Raw genomic sequence first — 26,980 nt, 5'->3', positions numbered from 1 at the left:
TCTAAGAACATTCGTTCTATAATAGATGCAGAGTTGGCGGTTGACCAGCTGCAACAGTCCATTCTCCTATCTTATCATAATAATTGTCAAGCTAAGGTTGCTGGCTCGCCAAGGCAAGTTCCTTGGTGGTCTAAAGAGCTAAGCGAACTTAGACGTAAAACGAGGAAGCTTTTTAAGCTTGCACGAAGAACTGGTGATTGAACCACCTGTCGGAGAGAAGTCACCAGTTACAACATGGCTATTCGCAAAGCCAAAAGACAGGCTTGGAGGGAGCACTGCAAGGGGATGGAAAACATTCCTAGCAGTGCAAGACTCGTGAAGCTAATGTGTGAAGGTGCTCACAAGATAGCAAGCACAATCAAACTACGAGATGGTAGTTATACAGAGTCTGGAATGGAAATGCTTGCACATTTAGCAAGCATTCCGGACTCAAAAGTGGTTGAGAATGACCAACTGACTGATCTGGGGCGACCAGATCTGCTCTGTTTAAGTTCGAGCAGAGGGGATTGGAACCTGGTTAAGGATGTGATCACTGTAACCAAGGTAAGACGGGCTATCAATTCTTTTGAACCATATAAATCCGCGGGTCCTGATTCGATCATGCCTGCCTTGCTGCAACAGGGAATTGACTCACTGCAGTCTCTACTTTGCAGTACATATAGGGTCTGCCTAGCCTCTGGTTACGTTCCATTGGCTTGCAGACAGACCAAAGTGACATTTATACCCAAACCTGGGCGACCTAACTACGCCGAGGACAAGGCATATCGTCCAATTACCCTCTCCTCATCTCTTCTAAAAGCACTGGAGACACTAGGGGATAGGAACATTAGGGACAAAATACTGAAGGAAAGGATTTTCCTTTATGCAAGTACCAATTTGCCTATCTACCAGGTAAATCTACAGAAGCAGTGCTTCATCTTGTTGTGTCATCTATTGAGAAAGTGCTGGCTTTTAAGGAAATTGCCATTGGAGCATTCCTGGATATAGAAGGAAAGTTTGATAAAACTTCATGTGAAGTATTCAAAGATAAACCACACATGTTGGGCCAATCATACAGTGTTCATAGATTTGATAAGAAACGTAACAAATTATATATTACAGTTATATGAACACTAATAAACATAATATAATTATTAAAAAATTAGTAAAAGTCAGACATGTTTCGGAGATGCTTCTCCATCCTCAGTGACTTTACCACGACAGCTGGTTCAGGTGATCGAACTGCATGTTGCTTGGCTTAAAGGGTCTGTCTCCTTTAAGCCAAGCAACACTGTAGTCAGCAAAATCCATAAGAACAAGAAGAAGAAGAAGCAAATGGACACGAGGACATTTAAGATGTAGGCCTATGAAGCAAAAACCTCATTCCCAAATTCGTATTTCTGATTCTGCTTGTGATTTCTTGTTATGTTTGCACTTCTCTGTTTGTGTTTCATACATTCCTTGTCTAGATTTGCATATATGTCCAAATGTTTCTCATTACTTACTATTATATGTGACACAATAGCTCACCAATAATAATAAGATGATGATTACGATATGTTACATAATTAAAAAAAAAAATGCACGTGCTTTTCTTTCTAATTATTACTGATTTATTAAAATTGAATATTTTATTAAAATATGACAAGTTTAGAATTTATTAACACTTTGTAATAAACTTAATAAAGGAAATAAACTTATTAAAAATAATATTTCAACCAACAATAAAAATATAAATCATGTCACTTTAATTATTATGGCAGTTTTGCCTGATTATTATTCCATGCGCGACTAAATACATAACTTTGAGCACGCGACTAATGCAGGGTTAACTGCTCGAATATGGCTGTTAGAGATTATCGTGGTTAACCTCCTATTTTAAGTCCTAACCAAGGTCGATGCACAGTAAAAATGCTTAATAACAGGTTAGATGGCAATTTTAAGCGATGGTTACTCTAACTGACATTGAAGCACGTGGGTGTAAGCCTATTAAGCCTAAGTGCAAGGATATCTGTCACAGGTCCAGCTCTCGAAATAGCCTGCACCTATTAATTCAACTACCACAATGAAGTCCTTCAACCCAGTGAAGTTCATAGTATATAGTTGCGTTGTATTATGCTAAATACCTACAGGCCATTCGTTATCTCGTGAAACCAACTTGCGCATAAGGGGAACAAGAGTAAACTGGAAAGTTGCCCTCCATCGGTATGCTTCCACTTGCAGCTAGCTAGTAAACTAGCTCCCACCACAAGTTTCTTACTATGGGCTATGGCACACACGTGCATTTGAAGACATTATTACAAAAACAGCTCTTGTCAAACTTGCTATTTTTCAAGAGAACAATAAAAAATGAAAAGAACAACACATGTCAGCTGTTTCCGTACAACTGGTGCTTATCTTTGTGGCTAGTGCAGCTGACATGGTCGTTTTTGGAGTCTATCAACATTTAAAATAGTAGCAAATGTGTCCTTAACACAATTTCATTAAAAGTGACTACGGCTGTTTTTGTAATAATGTCTTCATTTGGTTTCACGAGATAACGAATGGACTATACATTCTGTCCAAGATTAATTAATTATGGCAATTCATTAGATTCAAGAAATGCTGTGTGAATTGACATAGCTCAAAATATTCTATCAAAAAAACTTCAAGGAAATCTTTGCTTACTGGCACATTTTTCTTCTCTGACTGCAGCCATTACAATAGCAGGGATTCCCTTTGTTAATTCATTAGATATTTTTGATACTACCATATCCTGAATAATTTCAAGGAAAAATTGTTCTGGGGCCGGGTATCAAACAATTTTTCCTTGAAATTATTCAAACCTGCTTTACAGGGAGCTACTACCTGAAAGCCAGATTTGCATACTACCATATCCTGTTCAATGTCCATTCCAGATGCTATAGGGCAGAAAATAAAAGACAAAGTAATGACGCTTTTCAAGAAATCCTGAATATTAACAGATTTGCAAAATACGAGGTATTGTGAAAAGAAAACCTTTGAATGTAACTAGAGACTTTCCTCTCTTTCTGTGGAGCAATTGTGATTTTCTTAAGTACCAACCAAACCTTCCAGAGTTATGGAAAGGACTACAAGAATATCTAGAGAGACAGCAGACACAAATTTACCATGGAGAGTATTTAACACAGTGGTTGTGAAAGCACATCAACAAATATGACTTTACACAGATCCAATGCGAAATTTTAGTGCATTTTTTTTTTTTTTTGCAAATTTTGCACATTTTAAGGGCATATCTGCATACATATTAAAGGAGATTTTAGAGCATCAACTTCGTAACCATAATTATGACAGCTAAGCATATTCACTTGTGGAAAAGAAGGTTCTTGGCATGCACGTCCACTTGACATGTAAAATTACATAATTCAGTGCGTAATTATTTTAGAAACTGTAGCTTTTGGTTCTTTTCATTATATCCCTCATACAAGTACACATTTGTTTCATCACTGTACCAACTTCCTAATGCCCACAGACAAGAACTTTTTGTCCCAATGCTGTAGCCATTCATACACTTTTGATTATGCTTCTGACAAGTGGGAGACAGTGTGGCCAAAGTGTGTACCCCCACTGTTCCATGTTGTGTTATCTTACGAGTGTATTACTGTATAATGCTACAAATGTCTGTTAAACTGGAAAAATCATATTAAAGAGATTACCCCCAAACTAAATTCAGCTTGTTTTGCTATTAGATCTATGCAAAAGATAGTAAATATCAATACCTTAAAAACAATATACTTTGCATACTTCCACTCGGTAATGAGTTTTGGAATAATATTCTGGGGAAAGTCCACAGATAGTAACAGTATATTTCTATTACAAAAAAGAGTAATTAGAATAATAGTAGGTGCCAAATCTAGGGAATAGTGTAGGACTATTTAAAAAAAACTACAAATAATGCCCATGGCTTGTCAGTATATCTTTTCATTAATAATCTTCCTCGTATGTAAACGTGAAAACTTTGTAACTAATTCAACAGTTCATAGCATAAATACACGTCAAAAAATGGCTTTCATACTCCACTGGCAAGTCTATCGTGCTATCAAAAAGGAGTGCGTTATATGGCAGTAAAAATTTTTAATAGCCTCCCTATCGATATAAAAAATTAAACTCAAAACATAAGATTATTTAGGGCCAAATTAAAGAAGTACCTAATTTCTCATGCCTTCTATTCTGTAGGTGAATTCATGACATTCAGTAACGCTTCATGAAATTCATACTAAAACTTCGTGTTGAACTAGTAGACTATATTGTAAATCTCGTCTGTATATATTTCATCTAGACTGTGACTATAAATTAAGACTTTATAATAGTATTAAGCTTTTTGACTTGTTCCGTATTCTAGCTGTAAAGCAATGTATGAATACCAGGGAATGTTAATAAATACAATACAATACAATACAGAAAGCTGTTCTATAAAATACATATTTATTTAAAACAAAATAGATCGTATTTACGAGTACTTATTGTCACATTCCTCAGTATGTTGGAGTATACAAGCATTTAATTTCCATACCGCCAATCTAAAAACAACCACTAACTATTCGAATACAGGGAAAATTGACAAACCTGATCAGTAGACGAAAACATTCAGATGGACTGTTGGCATCTGGAGATCGTGGTGACTGCGGACTTCCTTGACAGTTGCCACTACCTGAGAGGTGGCCCTGACGTAAGCCGAACATGAATTCTGAACAACTTCCACTACGATTCCGTCTTCTTGCATTGCTGGGAGATACACATGTAGAAACTTCATTTGATAATTCTCTATCAAATAAGTCTCCTTCTTCTGATAAAGTGGGACCATCATACAGTCCAGTCATCAGCAGACCAGCACTGCTCTCAACTATAAATCAGTTAAAAAAAACTCTGCTTACAGAGTTCTCACAACTAAGTATATATAAGTAAATATCTATTATAATGTATAAAATGCTAGCTTCAAATTTATACATCAAGACAGAAATGACGATGTGGCTCTCTGTTGGGAGGCCAGAAGAAAAATGACATTAAGCTAAAATCTTCAGGACTATTGGAAACAATAACAACTATGGAAAGATCCCCCCACTAAATTGACATACAGAAAATTACAGCCTAGAGCAGCGTTTCCCAATCTTTTTCGCTTTGGAGAACTCTAGAAATATTTAATTAAACCTACGGGAACCCTGGCAGCCTGTGCATAATGTTTTCACCTAGGCCACAGTATAAGCTTGTGCTGTACAGTAGGTGATCCATATCACTGCTATTTCATTAAAAAAAAATAAACAATATTGATTTAATAATAATATTCATAGAAAGACATTCACTTTCAAGTTATATCTTACAGAGGACATTATTAACAGATGCTGTATTTATATTTTTTTAGCTAATTCCCGATTTACCACGAAAATCGTCTGTAGCTGCATTTAGATTGGCAACAGGCCATGATTGTTTGGCCAAACACCTGCATAAAATTGGAATATATCAGTCCCCTAACTGCCCATTGTGCAACTCAAACCAAGAAATGGATTCGGAACACCTCAAAATCTGTGCTTCAGTGGCTGGCCATGATAGTATCTTTGAAAAATATTGGAGTGCAAGAGGTCAAATTACTTTATTGTCAAACGCCTGGCATTAGAAAACAACAACAACATATTTGGGCAAAACTATTTCCAAATCGCAAAAAATGTTCAAAAGATTAACCCTCAAATAGAAATAAACAGTTCCTCAAGTGTATAATTTGATTTCACTGTCAGTTCAATGTGCAATTTGTGCTTTTTCATTGAAACACAATAGTTTTATTCTAGGTCGCAATTTTGACAGGTAAACTCGAAGTTGTTCTTCAATGGACAAAGTCTATTTTGTTGTTTGGTTGTCAAACAAGGAAATGCTTGTTATTACAAATAAGATGTGCAGAATTGGAGTAACACATTTAAAGTCTTCTGTGAGATTAAAGAAAACTCTTTTCTCACCATTAACCAAAATACATGCAGAGGGAGAGGGAAAGGGAGAGGGAGAGGGAGAGGGAGAGGGAGAGGGAGAGGGAAAGGGAAAGGGAGAGGGAGAGGGAGGGGGGAGAGAGAGAGAGAGAGAGAGAGAGGAAACAGAATGGACCGATATCAAAGAGAGAGTACTGAAATTACAGTGAGTGAGCAGAGAGGACTGAGAGGAAAGAATTCTGACTCGCAGTTTCCCCAGTTCACTCTCAGTCTTCTCTCTGTCCTCTCAGTCCCCTCTGTCCTCTCGATCCACACTCTGTCTCCTCTCAGTCCACTCTCTGTCAGCTCAGTCTACTCTGTCCCTTCCCTGTTCTCTCAGATCACTCTCTGTTCACTCTCTCTTCTCTGTCCACTCTCTGTCCTATCACTCCACTCTTTGTCTTCTCAGTCCAGTCTCTATCTTCTCTGTCCATTCTCTATCCTATCAGTCCACTCTTTGTCTTCTCAGTCCATTCTCTATCTTCTCTGTCCACTCTCTGTCCTATCAGTCCACTCTTTGTCTTCTCAGTCCATTCTCTATCTTCTCTGTCCACTCTCTATCCTATCAGTCCACTCTTTGTCTTCTCAGTCCATTCTCTATCTTCTCTGTCCACTCTCTGTCCTATCACTCCACTCTTTGTCTTCTCAGTCCATTCTCTATCTTCTCTGTCCACTCTCTATCCTATCAGTCCACTCTTTGTCTTCTCAGTCCATTCTCTATCTTCTCTGTCCACTCTCTGTCCTATCAGTCCACTCTTTGTCTTCTCAGTCCATTCTCTATCTTCTCTGTCCACTCTCTATCCTATCAGTCCACTCTTTGTCTTCTCAGTCCATTCTCTATCCTCTCTGTCCACTCTCTATCCTATCAGTCCACTCTTTGTCTTCTCAGTCCATTCTCTATCTTCTCTGTCCACTCTCTATCCTATCAGTCCACTCTTTGTCTTCTCAGTCCATTCTCTATCTTCTCTGTCCACTCTCTGTCCTATCACTCCACTCTTTGTCTTCTCAGTCCATTCTCTATCTTCTCTGTCCACTCTCTATCCTATCAGTCCACTCTTTGTCTTCTCAGTCCATTCTCTATCTTCTCTGTCCACTCTCTGTCCTATCAGTCCACTCTTTGTCTTCTCAGTCCATTCTCTATCTTCTCTGTCCACTCTCTATCCTATCAGTCCACTCTTTGTCTTCTCAGTCCATTCTCTATCTTCTCTGTCCACTCTCTATCCTATCAGTCCACTCTTTGTCTTCTCAGTCCATTCTCTATCCTCTCTGTCCACTCTCTATCCTATCAGTCCACTCTTTGTCTTCTCAGTCCATTCTCTATCTTCTCAGTCCACTCTCTGTCTTCACTCTGTCCTCTGAGTCCACACTCTGTGCTCTCAGTCCACTCTCTGTCACCTCAGTCTACTCTCTGTCCCTTCCCTGTTCTCTCAGATCACTCTCTGTTCACTCTCTCTTCTCTGTCCATTCTCTATCCTCTCAGTCCACTCTCTGGTCCCCCTCTATTCTCTTAGTTCCCTCACTATCCCCTCAGTGCTCCATCTATCTCAGCCTACCCTCTGTCCTCTGAGTCCATTCTCTGTAGGCCTACTCACAGTCCACTTTCTGTACTCTCAGTCCACTCTCTGAACTTTTAGTCCACTCTCTGTACACTCAGTTCACTCTGTCTTTTTTGTGCCTTCTCTGCCCTTTGCCTTCCCTCTGTCCACTGTCTCTCGCCTCAATGTTCAGTTCATGCAGGAAAGAGAAGACTGAGAATAAAACAATGACTGAGGAGACAGTGATGACTGAAATTTAGCAGAAGGGGTTCAATATGTGAGGGTTTTTTTAGATTTTCCAGCAAATCCTTCATACCCACATTAGTGAATTTTAATTTTAAGGGGCTCGAACTAAGGAGATAACAAGCTCACTAGGTTCAAACTACAGTCCTATATTTAATGGAGGGAGTTCATTATGTATACAAGTTTAGATTTTTTCTGCAATTCTTTATTCCTACAATAAGCAATTATACATTTTCGGGGCTCGAACTCAAGAAGTAATTCCGTCATTGGGTTCAAATTACAGGCTGTAATTTGGCGGAAGATGTGCATTGTGTATACAAGTTTTAAATTTTTCCTGAAATTTTTTATGCCTCTAATAAAGAATTATAAATTTTTGGGGCTCGAACTCAGAGAATAATATCATTGGGTTCAAACTACAGGCTGTAATTTGGCGGAAGATGTGCATTGTGTATACAAGTTTTAAATTTTTCCTGCCTCTAAGAAAGAATTATATTTTTTCAGCACTCGAACTCAGGAAATAATGCCGTCACTGAGTCCAAACTACAGACTATAATTTCGTGTGTACATGTTTTTGGACTTTTTCTGTAATTTTTTATACCTACAATGAAGAATTATATTTTCGGAGCTCGAACTCGACCCTAATTGGTTCCTATGTTGGTGGTTCCATAGATGAACCATCCCTACTACAAATAGTTTGTAATAAAGACAGCAGTGTTCTACATTCTTTGTGCGTCTTGTACTCTCTGCTCGACCTGCATTGGGTTTTCATCGAGAGGAAGATTGGCATAAGTAACAATTTTTGTTACAGTGGAGGCAGATGAGTTAAGGTTGGTAGCGCAAAAAGCGCAAGAAATATATTGGCACTCCTTCAGATGTTAAAGCATAGGTGGACAAATACTGCAGTTGAGCCCAACTGAAAAATTCGGGACACGTATTTCGAGCACAGTAGAGAAATAAATGCTTTACTGAATCCAAATTAAGAGAAAAATGTCGAGTTTTCTTTTGAAAATGAATTGTACAGTTGTACAGTTCTGAAGACGAATGACTGAAGGTATGCCTAATGTTAACATAACGGAGAGGTGTGAACATTAACAATTTTATATAAGTTGCGAAGGCTATGATAATTGTCCATTTACTGACCAACACTGTTAAAATGGAGTAATTTAAAACAAGATTTAATTCACATAGTACAATTTGCTCCATTTATGTTCCCCTGTAGTCTCCGCCCACCAAGTTCTTACTAGCTTGCCGCAATATACTGTTAATGACAGTAAATGTACCTTTTCAAAATGCTGTATCCTTAGATAGGTAGCTAACCACATAATTCTCGTACTATTTTTAGTATTCAGAGAAAACTATGACATTGTGAATATTACAATAATCTATTAGTTAAATGTGCATATTATAGAAGGTAGAATGGAAAACCCAAATCATCAAATTACTTGTACACTATGCCAGAAAATAATACTCGTTTTTATGGAACTCACAAGGTTGTTGTTGCAATGCAGTTCTTGATGTTAGTGTAAGTCCTCCAGTTGATCTAACAATGCTACCAACACGTGAACGGAGGCGATCAAATGCTGCATAGTCCACTGAATCTTGGTTATGTATTGTACTAGCAACTTTATTTCCTGAAACATAAATAAACAATATGATAACATGTAATCATTACCTTCCATTTTTAATTCTGGATGTTTTACTATGGATTGATTCATAGTCAGGATTCGGATTTTTATGACCTAAAAGTTAAAAATGACAAGAGTTTCGATTATATCTAAGAATATGTAAGATAAGAGTCTGCTGGTTCACAATGCTAACACGTAGTATTTCAAGTTAAAAAAATTATCTGCGTAAACCATGACCCACAGATTATATTACCTGTGAAGAGTGTAGCCTACTATCATCTTTTTTTGTTTACATTCGAAATAGTGAACGGATTTCAGAGTCACTGTTCACCAGATTGTAACAAAGGACCCAAAGACAAAGAGGATTCTACAGGAGTTTAAGCATGCTCTGCAACTTGTGGGAAGAACGCTTGTGCCACAGTACTGGGCAGCACTCAGGGCGGACGAATGTTGTGTTTGCTTTCTAGCTGGAATGTTCAGTGGCGGAGTACATTTGTGCAGCTGTTTCCAAAAGGTATCAAATCAAGCTGGATAAATTTTACAGGAGAGCAAAAAAAGTACTGAAGCTACAATAATTATTGTAATATATCAATATTGGAGTGTTTTCCAATGGATACCATCCCATTGTGGAATCCTGGGAAATGAGAATGCAGATGCTTTAGCAAAGAAGGGCAGCACTGCTACTTACAGACCTGTTACTAAATCTACGTATTACTCTGTGAAAAGATTTATTAAATCTACATATTTAGACTTCAACAAACAAAATTTGATAACACAATCCCAAGGGAAAAAATGGAACTCTCTGCACCAAAATCCACGGTCGATTTCCGATTTACCACGGAAATCGTCTGTAGCTGCATTTAGATTGGCAACAGGCCATGATTGTTTGGCCAAACACCTGCATAGATTTGGAATATATCAGTCCCCTAACTGCCCATTGTGCAACTCAAACCAAGAAATGGATTCGGAACACCTCAAAATCTGTGCTTCAGTGGCTGGTCATGATAATATCTTTGAAAAATATTGGAGTGCAAGAGGTCAAATTACTTTATTGTCAAACGCCTGGCATTAGAAAACAACAACATATATCAATATTTTATTTAGGGTTTATCTGCACTTCTTTTAAGATGTTTATAGCAAATTTTATGTTATTCCACATTTTATTCCAAAGTTATTGGGAATTTAATTTTGAATTTGGTATGTTTTGGCATAAAATCTCGAAAAGATTTCTCTACAGTGCACTTAATGACTAAATAACTTACAATAATAATATATTTTGTGACATTTAGTATTAATTACAATGTTGTTTCATACATAAGACAACATTTAGAAATAACATCTTGTCCCAGCAGCAACAGAAGCAAAACTTATCAAACATCATAGCGAACGTCAATAACATTAATAAAGGTGCATCTGATATCATGTTATTTACTTTCATGACTCTCTTGTAAAGTGTAATTTTGTATAACTGATACCTCCTAATAGAAAGTGGCGATATCAAGTCATTTTTTAAATTTGTTTTACACGGCTACAGTTTGGTATTTCTTTCAGTTGAACCAAAATACAATCATATCTTATCCCACTTCTGAGCATTTTGGAGTCACTGCATAAGCAGAATGTACACCTACTATGCTGAATAGTCAGTCATTTGGCTTCACTATTTTTAAAGCTCTTACAAGCAAACGTTCTGATGGGGGCAGATAAAAAAGTTAATTTTTTTTCTTCCACCATGTTAATAATGTCAAGAGAAGTGCTTATACAAATTTTGGCCACTCGACCGCAATTACGAGGCCGTCCAGAAAGTGATTTTCCCTGGGGCTGTTTATAGAAAAAAGCACAATTGCATTGAAATATTTATTGAAACAGATACAGCTGTTGTTGCGCTATTTTCCAACATATTCCCCACTGGAACTGAGACATTTGTCATACAATGAGACCAATTTTTGTGTCGTAGAAGTCAGCCGCCTCAGATCGGAACCAGCGTTTGACCTCTCTCTGTGCATCCCATGTTATGAGAAATGTCTCAATTCCGATGGAAAATATTTTGAAAAATAGCTCAAAAATTGCTGTGTATCTTCCAATAAATTTGTCCAATGAAATTGTGTTCTTTTTCTGTTAACGGCTCCTGGCAAACATATTTTTTACGGCCCTCGTAATTGTGGTCGAGCGGCCAAAATTTGTATAAGCACTTCTTTTGACATTATTAACATGGTGGAAGAAAAAAATTTAACATTTTTATCTGCCCCCATCAGAACGTTTGCTTGTTAGCCCTTGGATCTGTCTTTTATGAGGTTTTATGTCTTTGTATCCCATTATAATTTTTGTTTGCCTCACAGCATCTGTATTGGCCCAGTATTGCTTGTTTTCACGAACATATCCTTATTTGAAATGGATAATGCTTTACAAAAGTTATTACCTGTATGTGTGTATGAAATTCAGGTTTTGCACTTGCAGCAACTTTAAGCTTTTCCTGTCTCAGTACACTTTGTTTACAATGAATTTGGAGACATTTTACGATTCTTTTATTTGACAGTACATTCTGGCACATTGATGTATTCATCTCAAATATCAGAAACCATTTTTAAGAGTTCACCATAAAGCGATATAACAAGAAGCATAAAAAATGTTATGCAGAATAACACAAAATTCACACAGCAGCCATTAAAAATTTAAGAAAATTTACGTAACAGCACACAGCCACATCATTGAAAGAGGAGGAGGTACTTTATGCTATGAAAGCTGAAACCATAAGGTATGTTTTGCTGTAAAATGTAAATTTAGACGACCTCTATAGACGGAATTAGATACTTTTTGACAAAAATTCTTTAGTATACAGATGCCAAAACCTAGTAAGTATGCACTGCCGTTTGTAACTCATTTTTCGAAAATTATAGATTTGGTACCTTTTGGAAACAAGCTCCACGATGGCAAGTGTATCAGAGCCGGAAAAACAGAAGTATTTTATGTCTACAATTTTTCAAAGTGAATGGGAACAGCAATATCTCTTTATAGAGCACATTGGTGCTGCTACATGTTCAGTGTACAACAAACTAGTGAACCAAATAAAAATATATAATCTTCAATGGCACTACACATATTTATTGATAAGGAAGGATGTTCATAAAATAATGTAATGTATTAAAACCTCACTGTCTCAGTCATTTTTAAATTGTATTGTGTGTTTGGTGGTGATTTTAAACGAGCCTGTCCGATCGAGGCTTAATTGAGGACATCACCTGAATAAGGGCGTATACAACAAAATGCAGTTCTGATATAAACTAATTTCAATGTTTGTAAGCTGTCAGGTTCATCATAGTTACGTCGAAAAAGTTTTTCATTACTGTTAAATACTTTCGAGGATATTTAAAACAAAATTATTGAAACATATGAGCAAATAGTATGTTCTGCTATTAGTAAATAAATATAATATGAAACTCTTTATATGCCCTTTTTCCAGCGATAATATGCTTTAGTACTGTTTTTAATTATTCTGATGTTCTAGGTGTCTAACTTCACATGAAAATTAATGATATATGGGAACATCTAATACTTTATTAATAATTTTGTCTGAAAAAAGTAAAATAAAATAAATTCAACAAAATGAAATATACATTTACCGTAACATATTAAATAAAATTATTTAATAATTACACAAGCAGGCCTACAAAATAGCATTACATTTTCAGTTTATGGTTTTCTTGTTCTTAGGTCTTTTTATTCTTTATGCATCATCACTATTGTTGCTAGAATCATCTTCACCATTGCGTGATGATGTCCTGGCTTTATTCACCATTGAGTTCAGCCAACTTTGGACATCTCCATCTAAAAACTGTAAGAGGTCGCTTAAGTTCTTCACCTTGGAGGGTTTCAAAGGCACTGGGTTCATATGTGTTGGACTCAAAAGTTTCAGCTGCGACACTTCCATTCCCGTCTTCCAAATGCTGAAAATACCCCTGATGTACTGTATTGCACTTGTTTATACTTTTGCATCATGATTGTATGAGGACGATTTAAGTGTGTACCCCTTTTATCATTGAGGATGTCACCTGGAACCAGTTTATTCTGAACTGTTGTTAATCGTTTCTCTGAAATTTTCAATAGACTCAATAGAAAGTTTCGACACGCATCAATTTTTTTTATCCCCATTACAGAAAACACTATGTTTCCACACATTATCCCTTTTCTTGAATGACTGAAGTTTCTTAGCTTTTAGATTCACTCTTTCAAGGCAAGAAGTAATAAAATTATATTGTTCTAATTTCAAACCCATGTCCCAAAAACGTTTAAAAATTGAGAGTTGATCGTCCTTTGAAATTTCATGTCTACACATTTTCATACATCATCTTCTTACCGGTGTAATTGACTTCTTTTCCATATCCTTGTCTGTACAAGTTGTGTATGACTTGCCACTGTTTCTATATATTTTCATTTCTTCAGTTTTCCAGTTAGTTTTGTTCACAAGCTTCTTTTTCCCACATTTTCGGTCATGATTCACTGCTGCAAGTGACAACCTGAAGAAGACCTAAACATCGAATACTAGCCTACTACAGTACGGCTTGCAACAGCATGTGACTGCCGCTGTAGTAGGTGCGTTCACTCGTTCAACGTAAACACGTAACATTGTGTCCTGTGTTACGTGTTGAAGCTAGACTTACGAAAATTTATTACAGTGTACTATACGCATTCAACTATCTAATCCCTTGATCGTCGGAAAACGGGCGTATAAGCGTATACGCCATTATTCGGGTGAAGTCCTCAATTATCAACCTCCAATAATATACATATTTATTCCTAGAAATGCCATTGACGCTACAAAACGTAAATGTTTTTATTCCCTACTTATTGTTGTAGTTCTCAAGCAGGAATCGTAATATAACTCAGAAAGCTTACCTCAGTGTTACTGTTACTTACTGTTGATAAAGTCAACGTTAAATTATATTTTATCTTCAGAAAAAATATATGGGACAATAAAATAACTAAATTAAAATATTTCAATTTATGACCTTGAAGTTCCAACTACAATTCACTTAGTAAATAGCACAACAATAACTTACCAAGTTTGTTATCATGTGGTATTGACTCAATAGCAGCAGTTTCTTGATGTGAACTGCCACTATCTAGAGATGCATGTGATATTACATCAGCACCATCTACCACAGACATAGAGTCATCGGAAATCCTGCGTCGGACTCCTGCATGTCGGAACAAGGCCACACCAATAATCACATTTCTGCAAGTAAAATAATATTCTGCAATAAGCACCTAAAAGAATGTGTGTAGTTCTGATAACTTCACTATATATTCTATGAAAAAGCACTGGTCAGCAAGACAAAGGGCGAAACTGACGAGAAATTGGGGATGTTTTCTTGTTACTGCAACATGTTTTCTTAGATTATTACCATTACTATTATTATTATATGTATATACCAGAGCCACTTTCAGTTACAAGCCAGTATGTCTGGTACTGTTGAGAGGAGACAAGGCCAGGGGCGAAATAGAGCACGAGGTTTGAATGTGGTAATCAGAATTAGACATTACAGTGATTTGGTTCCGTTCTCACGTGTACATTTTCGACATTAATTTATACATGAGTGGATATGATCAAGATTCAGAATACTGATGTACGTAATTTACTATGTAATCCGAAATGGTATTTTATTTGAGTTTCAGAATACCACGTAAGTACTTACATGCAAAGACTATGCCACTTAAAATAACTTAAAAAATTAAAAGCATAAATGCTTTTTATTGATGGTACAAAGGTAAATAAATAAATACATAAAGAAATGTTACTTGTATCAAAAATAAATAATTCTGTAATGCAATAACGATGTACTTTTGCAGTATCCTATTCCAATCAATTAACTAATAACTGATGTTTTGCCACTTTATGGTGTATCATCTCTAACGTGAAAGGTCTAGGATATCATATATATTTCAATCTCATGCAATTATCTGTTATGCTTTTCTATAAAATATTTCAGATACCTAGGAAGCCAGTTTTGGTTTGAATGTGGCCAGTCACTATAACAACACTGTTCTCATGAATTATTTGTTGTAAACTTTCTCAGATATAATTTTAAATAACTACAACTAGAGAAAACAAGTTAAGAATGTAAACAAACCAAAAAATAAAAATATAAACAAAGGAAACTATCGACATATAATACCTAAAGTATGAGACTGTAAATAAGGTTTGGTCAAGTATAAAGATATATGAAAAAGTTCAAAAACATACCTTTTAACATAATAATTACGTAACAAAACAGATCATTATCTATTAAGTATATGCTAATAAGTCTAAAGTCAGTGAACTTTAAGTCCTGTAAATACGAAGTGAAAAGAAACATGTTTATAACTAATTACAAATAATAATAATAATAATAATAATAATAATAATAATAATAATAATAATAATAATAATAATAATAAACAAACCTTAAAAACCAACACAGTGAGTGTGTACATCTACAAATAGATGATTCTGACATATAGCAGGCATTCAGAGTCAACAAAACTAATATTTGTGCTGAGATCACAAAATAGGTGTTCACATAACTTGACTGGAACAACATTCCTAGATTACTAGCTAACAGAATATGTAATCTGTTTTTAAGGGAAATTAATGTGGACAAAAGTTGGCCGTAATAGCACATCTTCTCATTTGCATTAAATTAAGGGCTATGGCAATGGGTTTCAGAACTACACACTATTCTTCAAGGTACTGAAACTCAACATCTTTGAAGGTTGGCAATCCCAGTTTTCACATATACTGTTTATATCATGTTTGAATTGCAATATTTGAGACATTGAGTCATAAAGAGAATTCCATCGAGTTGGGCAAGGAAACTTTAATGAATATTTCAAGACATCTGATATCATTTCTGAGTATTTGAGTCTCCTAGACGCATTCCATAATGCTAAACATTTAGCAAGTGTTGGGTGATGGATCCTTGATGCTGTTGGAGATTTCTTCATGGCATTAAGGAAATCAGTTGTGGCAAGAAAACTAAGTGTATGGCTAGCACAACTGAAATGGGTAGGCAAATAAGACAAAAATTCATTCTTCAAATCGAAATCCAAAACTTGAAGGACAAGAAGAAGAAAAAAGTATTTTGAGTATTTGAAATACAAAATACATCAATTTTATGTATTTAAATACAAAATACTTTCGAAAACCCTTACAAAATACAAATGTATTTCAAATGTATTTCAAATACTGCCCAGCCCTGACTACACCCCAACTCTGGCTACTAGCAACAGGCATCGATAATGAACACCGATCAAAATACCCCTCATTTCTCGTGAAAAACAACTGAATAGACTACAGTGGACTATAGTGGCCTTTATGTTGTCAGCAAACAGCTGGATACATTAAGAAGATTGGTTGATTAAACACAAAAATTAAAATGTACATCATCTGTATTTTTTCTTACGAGTTTAAATGCAATGTGCATGGCATGATGGTATTGACCTTCAACAATCCAGGTGGAGAGGTTTGTTTGAAGCAACACAACTTCATTTGTACTCCCAGCTGACTGTAGGACGCAGCATTGCGAGTTCTCATAATGTATTTTAAAATGCACGTTTTTCTGGAAAACTATTCAAAATATGGCAAAATGATACTTCATTTTTTTGTTGCTCTTTACTCTAGGAATCAACCATCAGAATTATTGACATTACTTACTATTCACCCTGTATATATCTTGTACGAATAGTGGATTAATTTCCCTTTGTTATATCTTATTTCTGTATAAGAGGAATCTTTTCATTTTTAAAGTAGATTTTTTTTATTCTCTTCATAATGGCTACCCAGTCTGTTTGTAACCGGATTACATTAGCATTTATTTCATTATGTTTTAAGTTTCCCAACTAATTAATGTTTTACAATTTCCATAATTTTCTATTAATATTGCAAATTTTATACACATTTATTTCACCTGGGAACTATTTTCTTGCTCACCTGAGCTTATTCCAGAGCAACTGGCTGGAATTTGTGCAGTCTGAAGGCCACGTTGCTTCCAAAACAGCACGATTATAAAACCCATATGTAATAGCATTGGGCTGAATACCACTTCTTTTCATTTGTGACAGAAGTTTAACAGCTAGCACTGGCTGGCTATACACCCCACACAGTTGCATCATGACTCGGTAACAAACCTGAATAGAAAGAAAAAAAGTAGTAGCGACCATAATTAGAAAATTACTTAGGTGTGGCTTCGACATTGCATCCTTTGGAGTCAAGCAGAGCAGAGATTAAATGGACACAGCCGAAACTCAACAATGATATTAAAAATATTTTAGTACTGGAAAATGTAACTTATCCACACATCTGTTTCACTTGCTTATGCGAGAAGTGAAATGGGAAGACAGCCTAAGAATAAGGGACTACACCAAGTTGGTTCAATAAACATCCATTTTTAGCTAGTAGTGGCAATATATGATATGATATATATTTCGTCACAGCACTTCTTTACATGTAATGGTGTACCTCACATTTCTGTATCTAGTGTCACCATTAACATATTATTACAATAACACATTTGCTCTCTCAATTAATATCACTCAATAAAAGAATTGCATTCCAATGGATACCATCCCATTGTGGAATCCTGGGAAACGAGAATGCGGATGCTTTAGCAAAGAAGGGCAGCACTGCTACTTACAGACCTGTTACTAAATCTACGTATTACTCTGTGAAGAGATTTATTAAATCTACATACTTAGACTTCAACAAACAAAATTTGATAACTCAATCCCAAGGGAAAAAATGGAACTCTCTGCATCAAAATCCACAGTTAATTCCCGATTTACCACGAAAATCGTCTGTAGCTGCATTTAGATTGGCAACAGGCCATGATTGTTTGGCCAAACACCTGCATAGAATTGGAATATATCAGTCCTCTAACTGCCCATTGTGCAACTCAAACCAAGAAATGGATTCGGAACATCTCAAAATCTGTGCTTCAGTGACTAGTCATGATAGTATCTTTGAAAAATATTGGAGTGCAAGAGGTCAAATGACTTTATTGTCAAACGCCTGGCATTAGAAAACAACAACACATTATAAGCAGTACACGCCTACACAAATACTCCAATTTACACTACTGTATGCACCTTTTTATTGCTCGGTCTAATCTCCCCTTCAATATTTCTCCTCTCCTATCCCCTATTTGTTCATTAATCCTGATATATCTAATATTTTAGCCTATACTACTTTCAACCCCCCCCCCCTTTTTCTCTAACTAATATTCACTAAAATCTCAATTTCACTTTTGTCTATAAATTATCATATTGTATTATTTATCCTATTTGTTGATCTAAATGAGGGGTTGGAGCGCAATGGTGGATCATTAATGTTTAGGTGAGGGGTTTGGACTTTTTCCATTGCTGGTTGTCACAATCAAAAATTAAGACACAACGTTTCGAAGGGTCGTTCTCCCTTCGTCTTCAGGTGGAAGGAAGGAGAGAAAGGAAAAAAAACCTACTGTTGGGATCGTTACGTACAGCTATTATGTATGACTGATGACTTCGGGTTTTTCTTAATTAGAATCTCCACCGAAGCCAGGAATCAACGATCAGTCATAGAGAATAGCTGTACGTAACGACCCCAACAGTAGGTTTTTTCCTTTCTCTACTTCCTTCCACCTGAAGACAAAGAGAGAACCACCCTTCGAAACGTTGTGTCTTAATTTTTGATTGTGACAACCAGCAATGGAAAAAGTCCAAACCTCCCATCTAAACATTATCCTATTTGTTCTTTGACCTTTTCTCCTATCTTTCCCTTATATTAATTTACTGTTCCAATGTTCAAATGTTAATACTAATTTTATGCTGTAACTTGTTCACTTCTCTTAACATTTTTTCACTATTATTATTCACTCTTTCCTATTTGCGCTCACTTTCACTTTCTCGCTACTCCATTTACACCTAATCCTTTCTCACTCTTCTCACTTCCTATAAATACTTATATTTTATCTCTACACATTTGATTATACACTTCTCTCTCCCTTATATTCTCGATCTTTTTATAGTTCCACTTTACTTGCACTTTTTGATCACATCCCCACATTTTTAATCACATCTAATACCTCTGAAATTTTAATATCCAAATCTCTAGCTGTCGCAGGTTCTGACCTTTCTTTACCATTCGTCTCAGCTTTATTTCTATCTCTGTCTTTCTTTCTATTTATGTCTCCTTTCCTTTCAATTTCCTTATCTCTAACACTCACTGACCCTATAAGTGGGTTAACTATGCTGGTATTGTGCAAATCAAGCTTTCAGGTATAACTCCCTGTAAAGTTGATTTGAATAATTTCGAGGGAAAAATTGTTCCGGGGCCAGGTATCGAACCCGGGACCTTTGGTTAAACGTACCAACGCTCTACCAACTGAACTACCCAGGAACTCTACTAGACACTGATCCAATTTTTCCCTCTATAACCACAGACCTCAGAGTGGGCTGACAACCGTCAAGCAGCCAACATTGAGTGCACACTAACTCTGTGTGACTTAAATTGTGGTTTTCTGTTAACGAACAGTGACGTATATTATGCAAATCAAGCTTTCAGGTATAACTCCCTGTAAAGTTGATTTGAATAATTTCGAGGGAAAAATTGTTCCGGGGCCGGGTATCGAACCCGGGACCTTTGGTTAAACGTACCAACACTCTACCAACTAAGCTACCCGGGAACTCTACCAGACACCGATTCACTGCTGGTATTGATTTGAATGGTTTCTTCTATTCCTCTTCTATTCCCCCCCCCCCCCCCCCATGCTTTCACTTGCATATACTAGATTTCCACTTACACTTGCACCCTTATTCTTTTCACTACTTTCTTCCCTATCACTTCCTGACTCTTGGTTTCTCTTTTTATCCCCACTCGCCTTTTTTTCTAGCGCCCGTGTTCCTTGTTCCTTTATTGCCAGCATTCCTTCTGGAGTGCGCTAATCTTACCGCCATCGTATGGAGACTAGGAATCCGCTTACGCTGCATGATCATGTTACTGTTTTCTTCTCCTTGTACATCAGTATGTGGGTTCCTGAACTCACTACTATTCCCTCCTGTTACATGTGTTGATCTACAACTAACACTTGTTCCGTCCTTGAAGTTGGGATGATTTTTTTCCTCCATTTCTGCTCCTTCCCTCGGCTAGTAGTGGTAATAAAATAAATCTTTTTCAGATATTTGAAAGACACCTTCTTTTCAAAACAGGCAGTTTAATACAATGTTCCGACTTCCATTTCTAGTACTCATTTTTTTGCAAGTGTATCTATTCTTGGGGCAACAAACACCACCTTAGCTATAGAAGCAATGAATTTTTTTTCTACAATTGTCTCGACACCTTTCCTTCAAAACAGCTGACATAACAGAAATTATTTCAGCAGATTATTATTGTTACCCTTGCTACTGTCAATGTAATAAATGACCAACCGCTTATCGCACCAGCCAGTCAGTATTCCTTACTTGTGCTCAACAGTGGCTGGAACAAACGGTTTGTAAGGGGTGTATCTTTTTCATTGATCATCCTGTTTCTAGTATTCATTTCGAGTTGATCTTCCTAACCCCTAAACAACTTTAATACATTTTTAAAGTTATATTATTAATATTTTCACTCTGAAAGAGTAAAATCTTGCATTTTTAAATAAAAAAGCGAAGACTGAAATAGTAGTGAATCAAAGCACAAATGCAAGTGATTTAATGGATCAGTGTGAACTTACTTCAGGGCATTGATAATGCTAATAATTTAAATGAAGAAAGCATTGGTAATATCAGTATCAGCATGTGTGTCCAAGATGACGTAGTCAGTAATACCAGTGATGAGGAGGACGAGAAAAGGGTCAGAGACATAATAAAAGAGACAAAATAGTAATTTCTTTTGCATATCTTGTTTTCATACCTACTTAGAGCAAAAATGACATATGTATCACCTCATATTCCACACTTTTACCCTCAGTTTCTCTGCTGCAAACACAATATTATGCTAATGTGTGTTGCAATAGTGTAAACTAAATTGGAAGTTGTCATGGTTATAATTTTTTCAGTGGGTTATTTTACGATGCTTTATCAACTGCTAGCGTCTGAGTAAGATGAAGGTGATAATGCTAGCAAGATGAGTCCAGGGTCCACTGCTGAAAGTTACCCAGCATTTGCTCTTAATGAATTGAGGGAAAACCCCGGAAAAAACTTCAATCAGATAACTTGCCCCAACCAGAATTTGAACCCAGGCCCATTAGTTTCACGATCAGATGTACTGACTGTTACCCCACAGCGATGGACCATTGTTATAATAAAAGACAGGAAATTAAATCAAATATGGGCTCATATTTACTCAGTATCTGGCTTCAACTGAGTATGCAGACTTTTTTAGCCCACAATACAAAATCGGCTGCACATAAGCACTGTTCTCAGCTGCTCTAATACTTCACATTCAACAATAATTTCTAAATGGAAGTTTTGTTATTTTCGTTTCTAATTATTGCATTCATTCATAGCGTTCTGCCCAAGGGCAGATCTTTCACTGCAAACCCAGCTGAGAAGAAACTGCCTTCTGAAGGATGCACTGGAAGGAATGGTGAACGGGCAGAAGAAGATATCAGATGATAGACGACATTAATATATATAGTTCATATGAGGAGACAAAGAGGAAGGCAGAAAATAGGAAAGACTGGAGAATGTGCGTCTGGGGAGAAAGGAGGGGCGCGGGGAGAGGAGACGCGAGCTTCGCCGGGTGCTGGGCCACAGCGCAGAGAGAGGGGGAAGGAAACCGACTGCGGCGGAATTAAAGAAACGTCTGAAGACCAATTGTTGTAGAAACTTCGGGACGCAGTACTTTCGAGAACATGTGATTTAATAAATAAAAAGGGCGAGATAGCCGCGGGTCAGTTCAGTTTAGTTTTTCAGTCAGCTGCGAGAGAGTTAGTTAGCGGAGACGTATCCAGTGAAGCTGAGTTCGAGGTGCAGTGAACTTGAGTAACTGTGGTAGCGTCCAGGCGAAGGCAACGCGTCCGGAAGTCTTGGGTTCGAAGTGCAATGAACTGTCTCTGGAAGTCCTGGGTTCGAAGTGCAGTGAACTTGAGTGAGTGAGCTGGAAGAACTAGCCAAGACGAACGAACTGTAAACTGAGAACTGACAGTTTTGTTTTGTACGTAGTACTTTGTGAACATCAGTTGAAATTAGAAGTACATTGTTGTTCTTCTCAATAATCCCATATGAGTTGTCATTGTCGTTCTGTGGAGTGCAATAACAACTACTGTGTTGCAGTGTCGAGTGGAATACCCATTGTTGACGGGTGTGGGATTCAAGTAGAAATACAAGTCTCATTATTGTTGTGAAATAATAAAAGTTACAATATCCTGGGATATTTAACCACTAAGTTGATAACACTGCAAAACAGGCAAGACCTTTGCAAATGGTATCTTTATCTACACCTTTTCCAGTTGCATTTCAGAAATTATCAAATGTATTTCAGATTAGTCAATTTAATTTCAGATATTATCAATTGTATTTCAGATCTGTCAATTCAATTTCAGATAGTATCAATTGTATTTCAGATGGTATCAAATGTATTTCAAATTTGTCAATTGTATTTCAGATGGTATCAAATGTATTTCAAATTTTTCAATTGTATTTCAGATTTTGTATCTTCAATTTTTTGTTTTATTTTTATTCTTATAAAGTACATTCGGTTTGATATAAGGATTTTTAAAAAGGTACTATACTGTACTGTACTTCTTAATGCAGTAATAAATTCCGAAGTTATTTATCGAATTATTACATACATAGGAACAATATAAATTGACGGATGTATTACTGTACAGTACAGTACTGTACACAGTCAATTGAATTTCAGAAAATAAGCAACGCATTTAAGATTACATAGTCACTTTTATTTCATAAAATAACAAATGCAGGCCCACTTGAGATTTTAACATATATTTAAAAAAATGGAAAATGGATTTAAAAAATCCTCAACTTTACTGCATTTTAGCATCCGACAGGCATATTCTCCATAGCCATAAAGTTGCAGCATGATGAATTGTACTGCATTGTACTGCACGAGCACAATCACCACCAACTTATGAAATACAAATGATAGTTTCTGAAATGCAATTGACAAATCTGAAATACAAATGATGTTTTCTGAAATACAATTGATGCTATATGAAATTGAATTGACAAATCTGAAATACAATTGATAATTTCTGAAATTAAATTGATATTTTCTGAAATACAAGTGGAAAAGGTGTAGTGTCTTTGCTTCAATCGACTCTCATTTTATAAATACAAAAGATCAACAATTAGCTCTCACCTCATCTGTAGGTTGCAGCTTCATCTTTTGTATTTTGACTAGGAACTCGTAAGCTGTTTGAAGACACGTTGCAGCCTTTGATCTTGATTGCATGGCGTAACTTGGCAAATGTATGAACCATAAACTGAATAAAGAGAAACAATGCCTATAATGAAACTGCAATGTACATAAAATAAAACATTAAAATAATTATAATATCTGTACCTAGCAGTAGTAATAATGTACATCAAATTCAGAGACATTAAACAGTAAATATGTACCTATTGTCAAGATGGCAAATGTAGGGTGAGATAAAATCTTTCTAATCTCGTGTAATACCAAATATACAAATGCTGACTACTTATAACACAGCTCCTCCAGAGGCAATAAAGAAACAAGTAGTGCTTACAGTAAATGACTACATTTTCCAAGAACCTTTAGCTTCTTCTAGTTTGTGTCCACAAAATGTGAAATCAAATGTGAAAGAGTCCTCAAAATAGACCTTAATTCTGTAGTTTCAAGGTAAAAGGTGATATGTCAATTTTTGACGAAAATGTAATTTTGCGATATGTTGTGCATCCTGATGGTATTCATATTGTGGCAAAGGATGACATGCATATGTATATTTTTTTTCTCTCTCTAACCAGTTGTTATGAAATATGATTATGATTTTATACAGTCGTTCAAACTTTAAATGCTTGCTTCTGAAAAACTGTAAAAATGATATATCACATTTTGTCTTGGAGCCACAGAATTTGCCAAGATCGGGGACTATCCAGGTGCGACGCAGACGAAAAGCTGATCAGACAAACATGTGCAAGTGTGACTCGGGATATTTTATTACATGGTCTATGTGTGGCCAGATCTAAATTTCTCTGTTTCAGCTACCCCCACCATTTCTATAGCGATGGTATGCATTTATCCTGATTTTTAATCCATTATCTATATAGCGATATATTTCCTGAGACAAAAATAAAGGGCTGTCGCTTTCATCTTGAACAGTGCTGGTGGCGCAAAATTCAAGCTGTTGGTCTTGAAAAAGAATATAAGTTCAGGGTCACTGGCTGAGAAGAAATTGTCTACTGAAGGAGCACTGGAAGGAGTGGTGAATGGGAGAAGACTTTGGGGCAGAAGATATCAGAGGATAGACGACATTAAGATATATGGATCATATGCGGAGACAAAGGGGAAGGCAGATAATAGGAAAGATTGGAGAATGGTAAGTTTGCAGTGAAAGACCTGCAATTTGGCAGAACACTATGTATGTATGTATGTACAGTATGTATGTCGGAAATAGGAGAGTTCTTAAAGTTGTTGTAAGTGAATGACATGTTTAGACATGACATCATGGCATTGCAACCTCAAGACGATAGAGTCCTTCAGTTTACTGATTACATGTTGGATAATTATATCGCAAGTGATGCAAGGTCTCCCCCCAAACATCTGGGCACAGTCAATGCTTCAACATGCCGAAAAACAAATGCCTATGAATCATTTCATTCACGTCTGAATGGGCTATTTTATACGGGTCTTCCTAATATTCTTATTTTTATAGACCTTCTAATAGCTGCGCACAACAACCTCTACATTGGACAGACAGGCAGATCATTTCAAACACGTTACAAAGAACACACCACAAACGCCAATCACAACTACAGCAACATAGACACAGACATGGAAATTCTACATATCCAACCGAAAAACCAGAAAGTAAACACACTAGAACAATACGAAATATACAGATACACAAAAACACACCCACAACAAATCCTCAACACATAACTGAATTTCAGAACACACACACTATTTGACTCCACACTACACAACACAAAAGGACCTTCACTGGGGACGAAGACACCAGGAGATGCAAGGACCACGCAGTTCTGAAGATGGCTTCCAAGCCGAAACTAGTAACTAAGGTATTTTTAAACTTAGTTCAAGTTTACATGTGAAAGTCACATATATATATATTTAAATTTATTTATTCCTAAGTGATACAGTATTAAAAGTTGTGTAATCAACATGTATAAATCCATGTCATTGATGTCCTATTAGGTTCCCACCAATAAGAAGGAAAAATCACAATCAAAGACTGCAGTAGGCACATCAACATGTTCAGTGGACCCAGTGGGATTCTATATTATTCACAGACAAGTAAAGATTTGAAATGAGACCTGATTCATGGTGTGGAGACAATCTGGTAACTGTGAATGGCTATATTATATCCAGGAGGTGCCAAGCTCAATGAAGAACAGTAATGATATGGGCTAGAGACATGCTTGATCTCTTCTGCATCAAAGGCTTCTTAAATACGTATACGGAATATGGACGTACATGTATGATTACTCCAAGGAATCATGCAGTAAGTGATTCACCAACATGGCACACTATGACACTAGGCAAGCTCGAACAATGACAGAGGGTCTTAGCAAAAGAATGTCAGGATACTTTCATCATTCAACCGTGCACAGCTTAGAGATATTAACAGGACGCAACACTCTAAGGAAACACCGGCACGTGATGGGACTGACTGCAGACCTCACAGTGTGAAAGAGAAGTGCAATCTTCGCTCCACATGCTATGTGATTGTGAGTATTTGTCCACAATCAGATATTTCCTACTGGGCTCAGATAGACTGGGACCAGAGGAAATAAGGAAAGTAGATCCGAGAGCAATCCTGACCTTCAAGGAAGCTTCAGGACTTGGGTAAACTTCAGTTACTTTGGGCACAATGGGCCCACTTAAGTGGCCTATGTGCAGGGGACCAAAAGGACTCGACTCATTTCAATTCATTCATTCATTTTAAGTAGGCACAATACTGTATGTTATGTTTCATTTCAACTATACTTTTCTTTTTCCAACTAAATTTATGATTAAAATAGAGATTATGCTGAAACTGATCAGGAAGAGAAAAAGGAATTGGTTGGGTCACTAGCTGATAAGAAACTGTCTACTGAAAGATGCACTGGTATAAATGGTGAACGGGAGAGAAGTTCGAGACAAAAATAGATATCAGATGCTAAGACGAGATTATGATATATGAATTATATGCAGAGGCTAAGAGGAAGGCAGAAAATAGGAAAGATTGGAGAATGCTGAGTTTGCAGTGTCCTTGAGCAGAAAACAATGAATGAATGGAGATGTAACGTAATCTTCACGTTTCATTTAATATGTCTTTCTGTTAGTACAGCATTTATTTAATTTGTTCTATACTACAGCAATTTACACATAGCATATTTTGTCTTATGTGCTTGCGATATACAAGTATGTAGACAGGTGATGATGAGGGTAAAAAATCCTACATAATGTAAAATCTGACTTGCGTAAAGGACTATGAAC

At 36.4% G+C, this 26,980-nt stretch overlaps 1 protein-coding gene across 2 annotated transcripts in view; it reads right to left on the bottom strand.

Moving 5' to 3' along the window:
• Positions 1 to 26,980, bottom strand: part of Crag (DENN domain-containing protein Crag) — a 219,850-nt gene that overhangs the window by 77,926 nt on the left and 114,944 nt on the right. For both annotated transcript variants that reach the window (XM_069848500.1, XM_069848499.1), the window contains exons 16-20: positions 23,663 to 23,786; positions 17,315 to 17,511; positions 14,406 to 14,581; positions 9,214 to 9,357; positions 4,564 to 4,840 (exon numbers count right to left, since the gene is read on the bottom strand). In XM_069848500.1, coding sequence (XP_069704601.1) covers positions 4,564 to 4,840; positions 9,214 to 9,357; positions 14,406 to 14,581; positions 17,315 to 17,511; positions 23,663 to 23,786 — 918 coding nt within the window. The remainder of the gene's footprint in view (positions 1 to 4,563; positions 4,841 to 9,213; positions 9,358 to 14,405; positions 14,582 to 17,314; positions 17,512 to 23,662; positions 23,787 to 26,980) is intronic.

The sequence above is a fragment of the Periplaneta americana genome, chromosome 15, assembly GCF_040183065.1.
Source record: "Periplaneta americana isolate PAMFEO1 chromosome 15, P.americana_PAMFEO1_priV1, whole genome shotgun sequence".
In the NCBI taxonomy this organism is placed as follows: domain Eukaryota; kingdom Metazoa; phylum Arthropoda; class Insecta; order Blattodea; family Blattidae; genus Periplaneta; species Periplaneta americana.
Note: the sequence above shows the minus strand (reverse complement) of the source record. Positions and strands in the feature narration are given on the sequence as shown.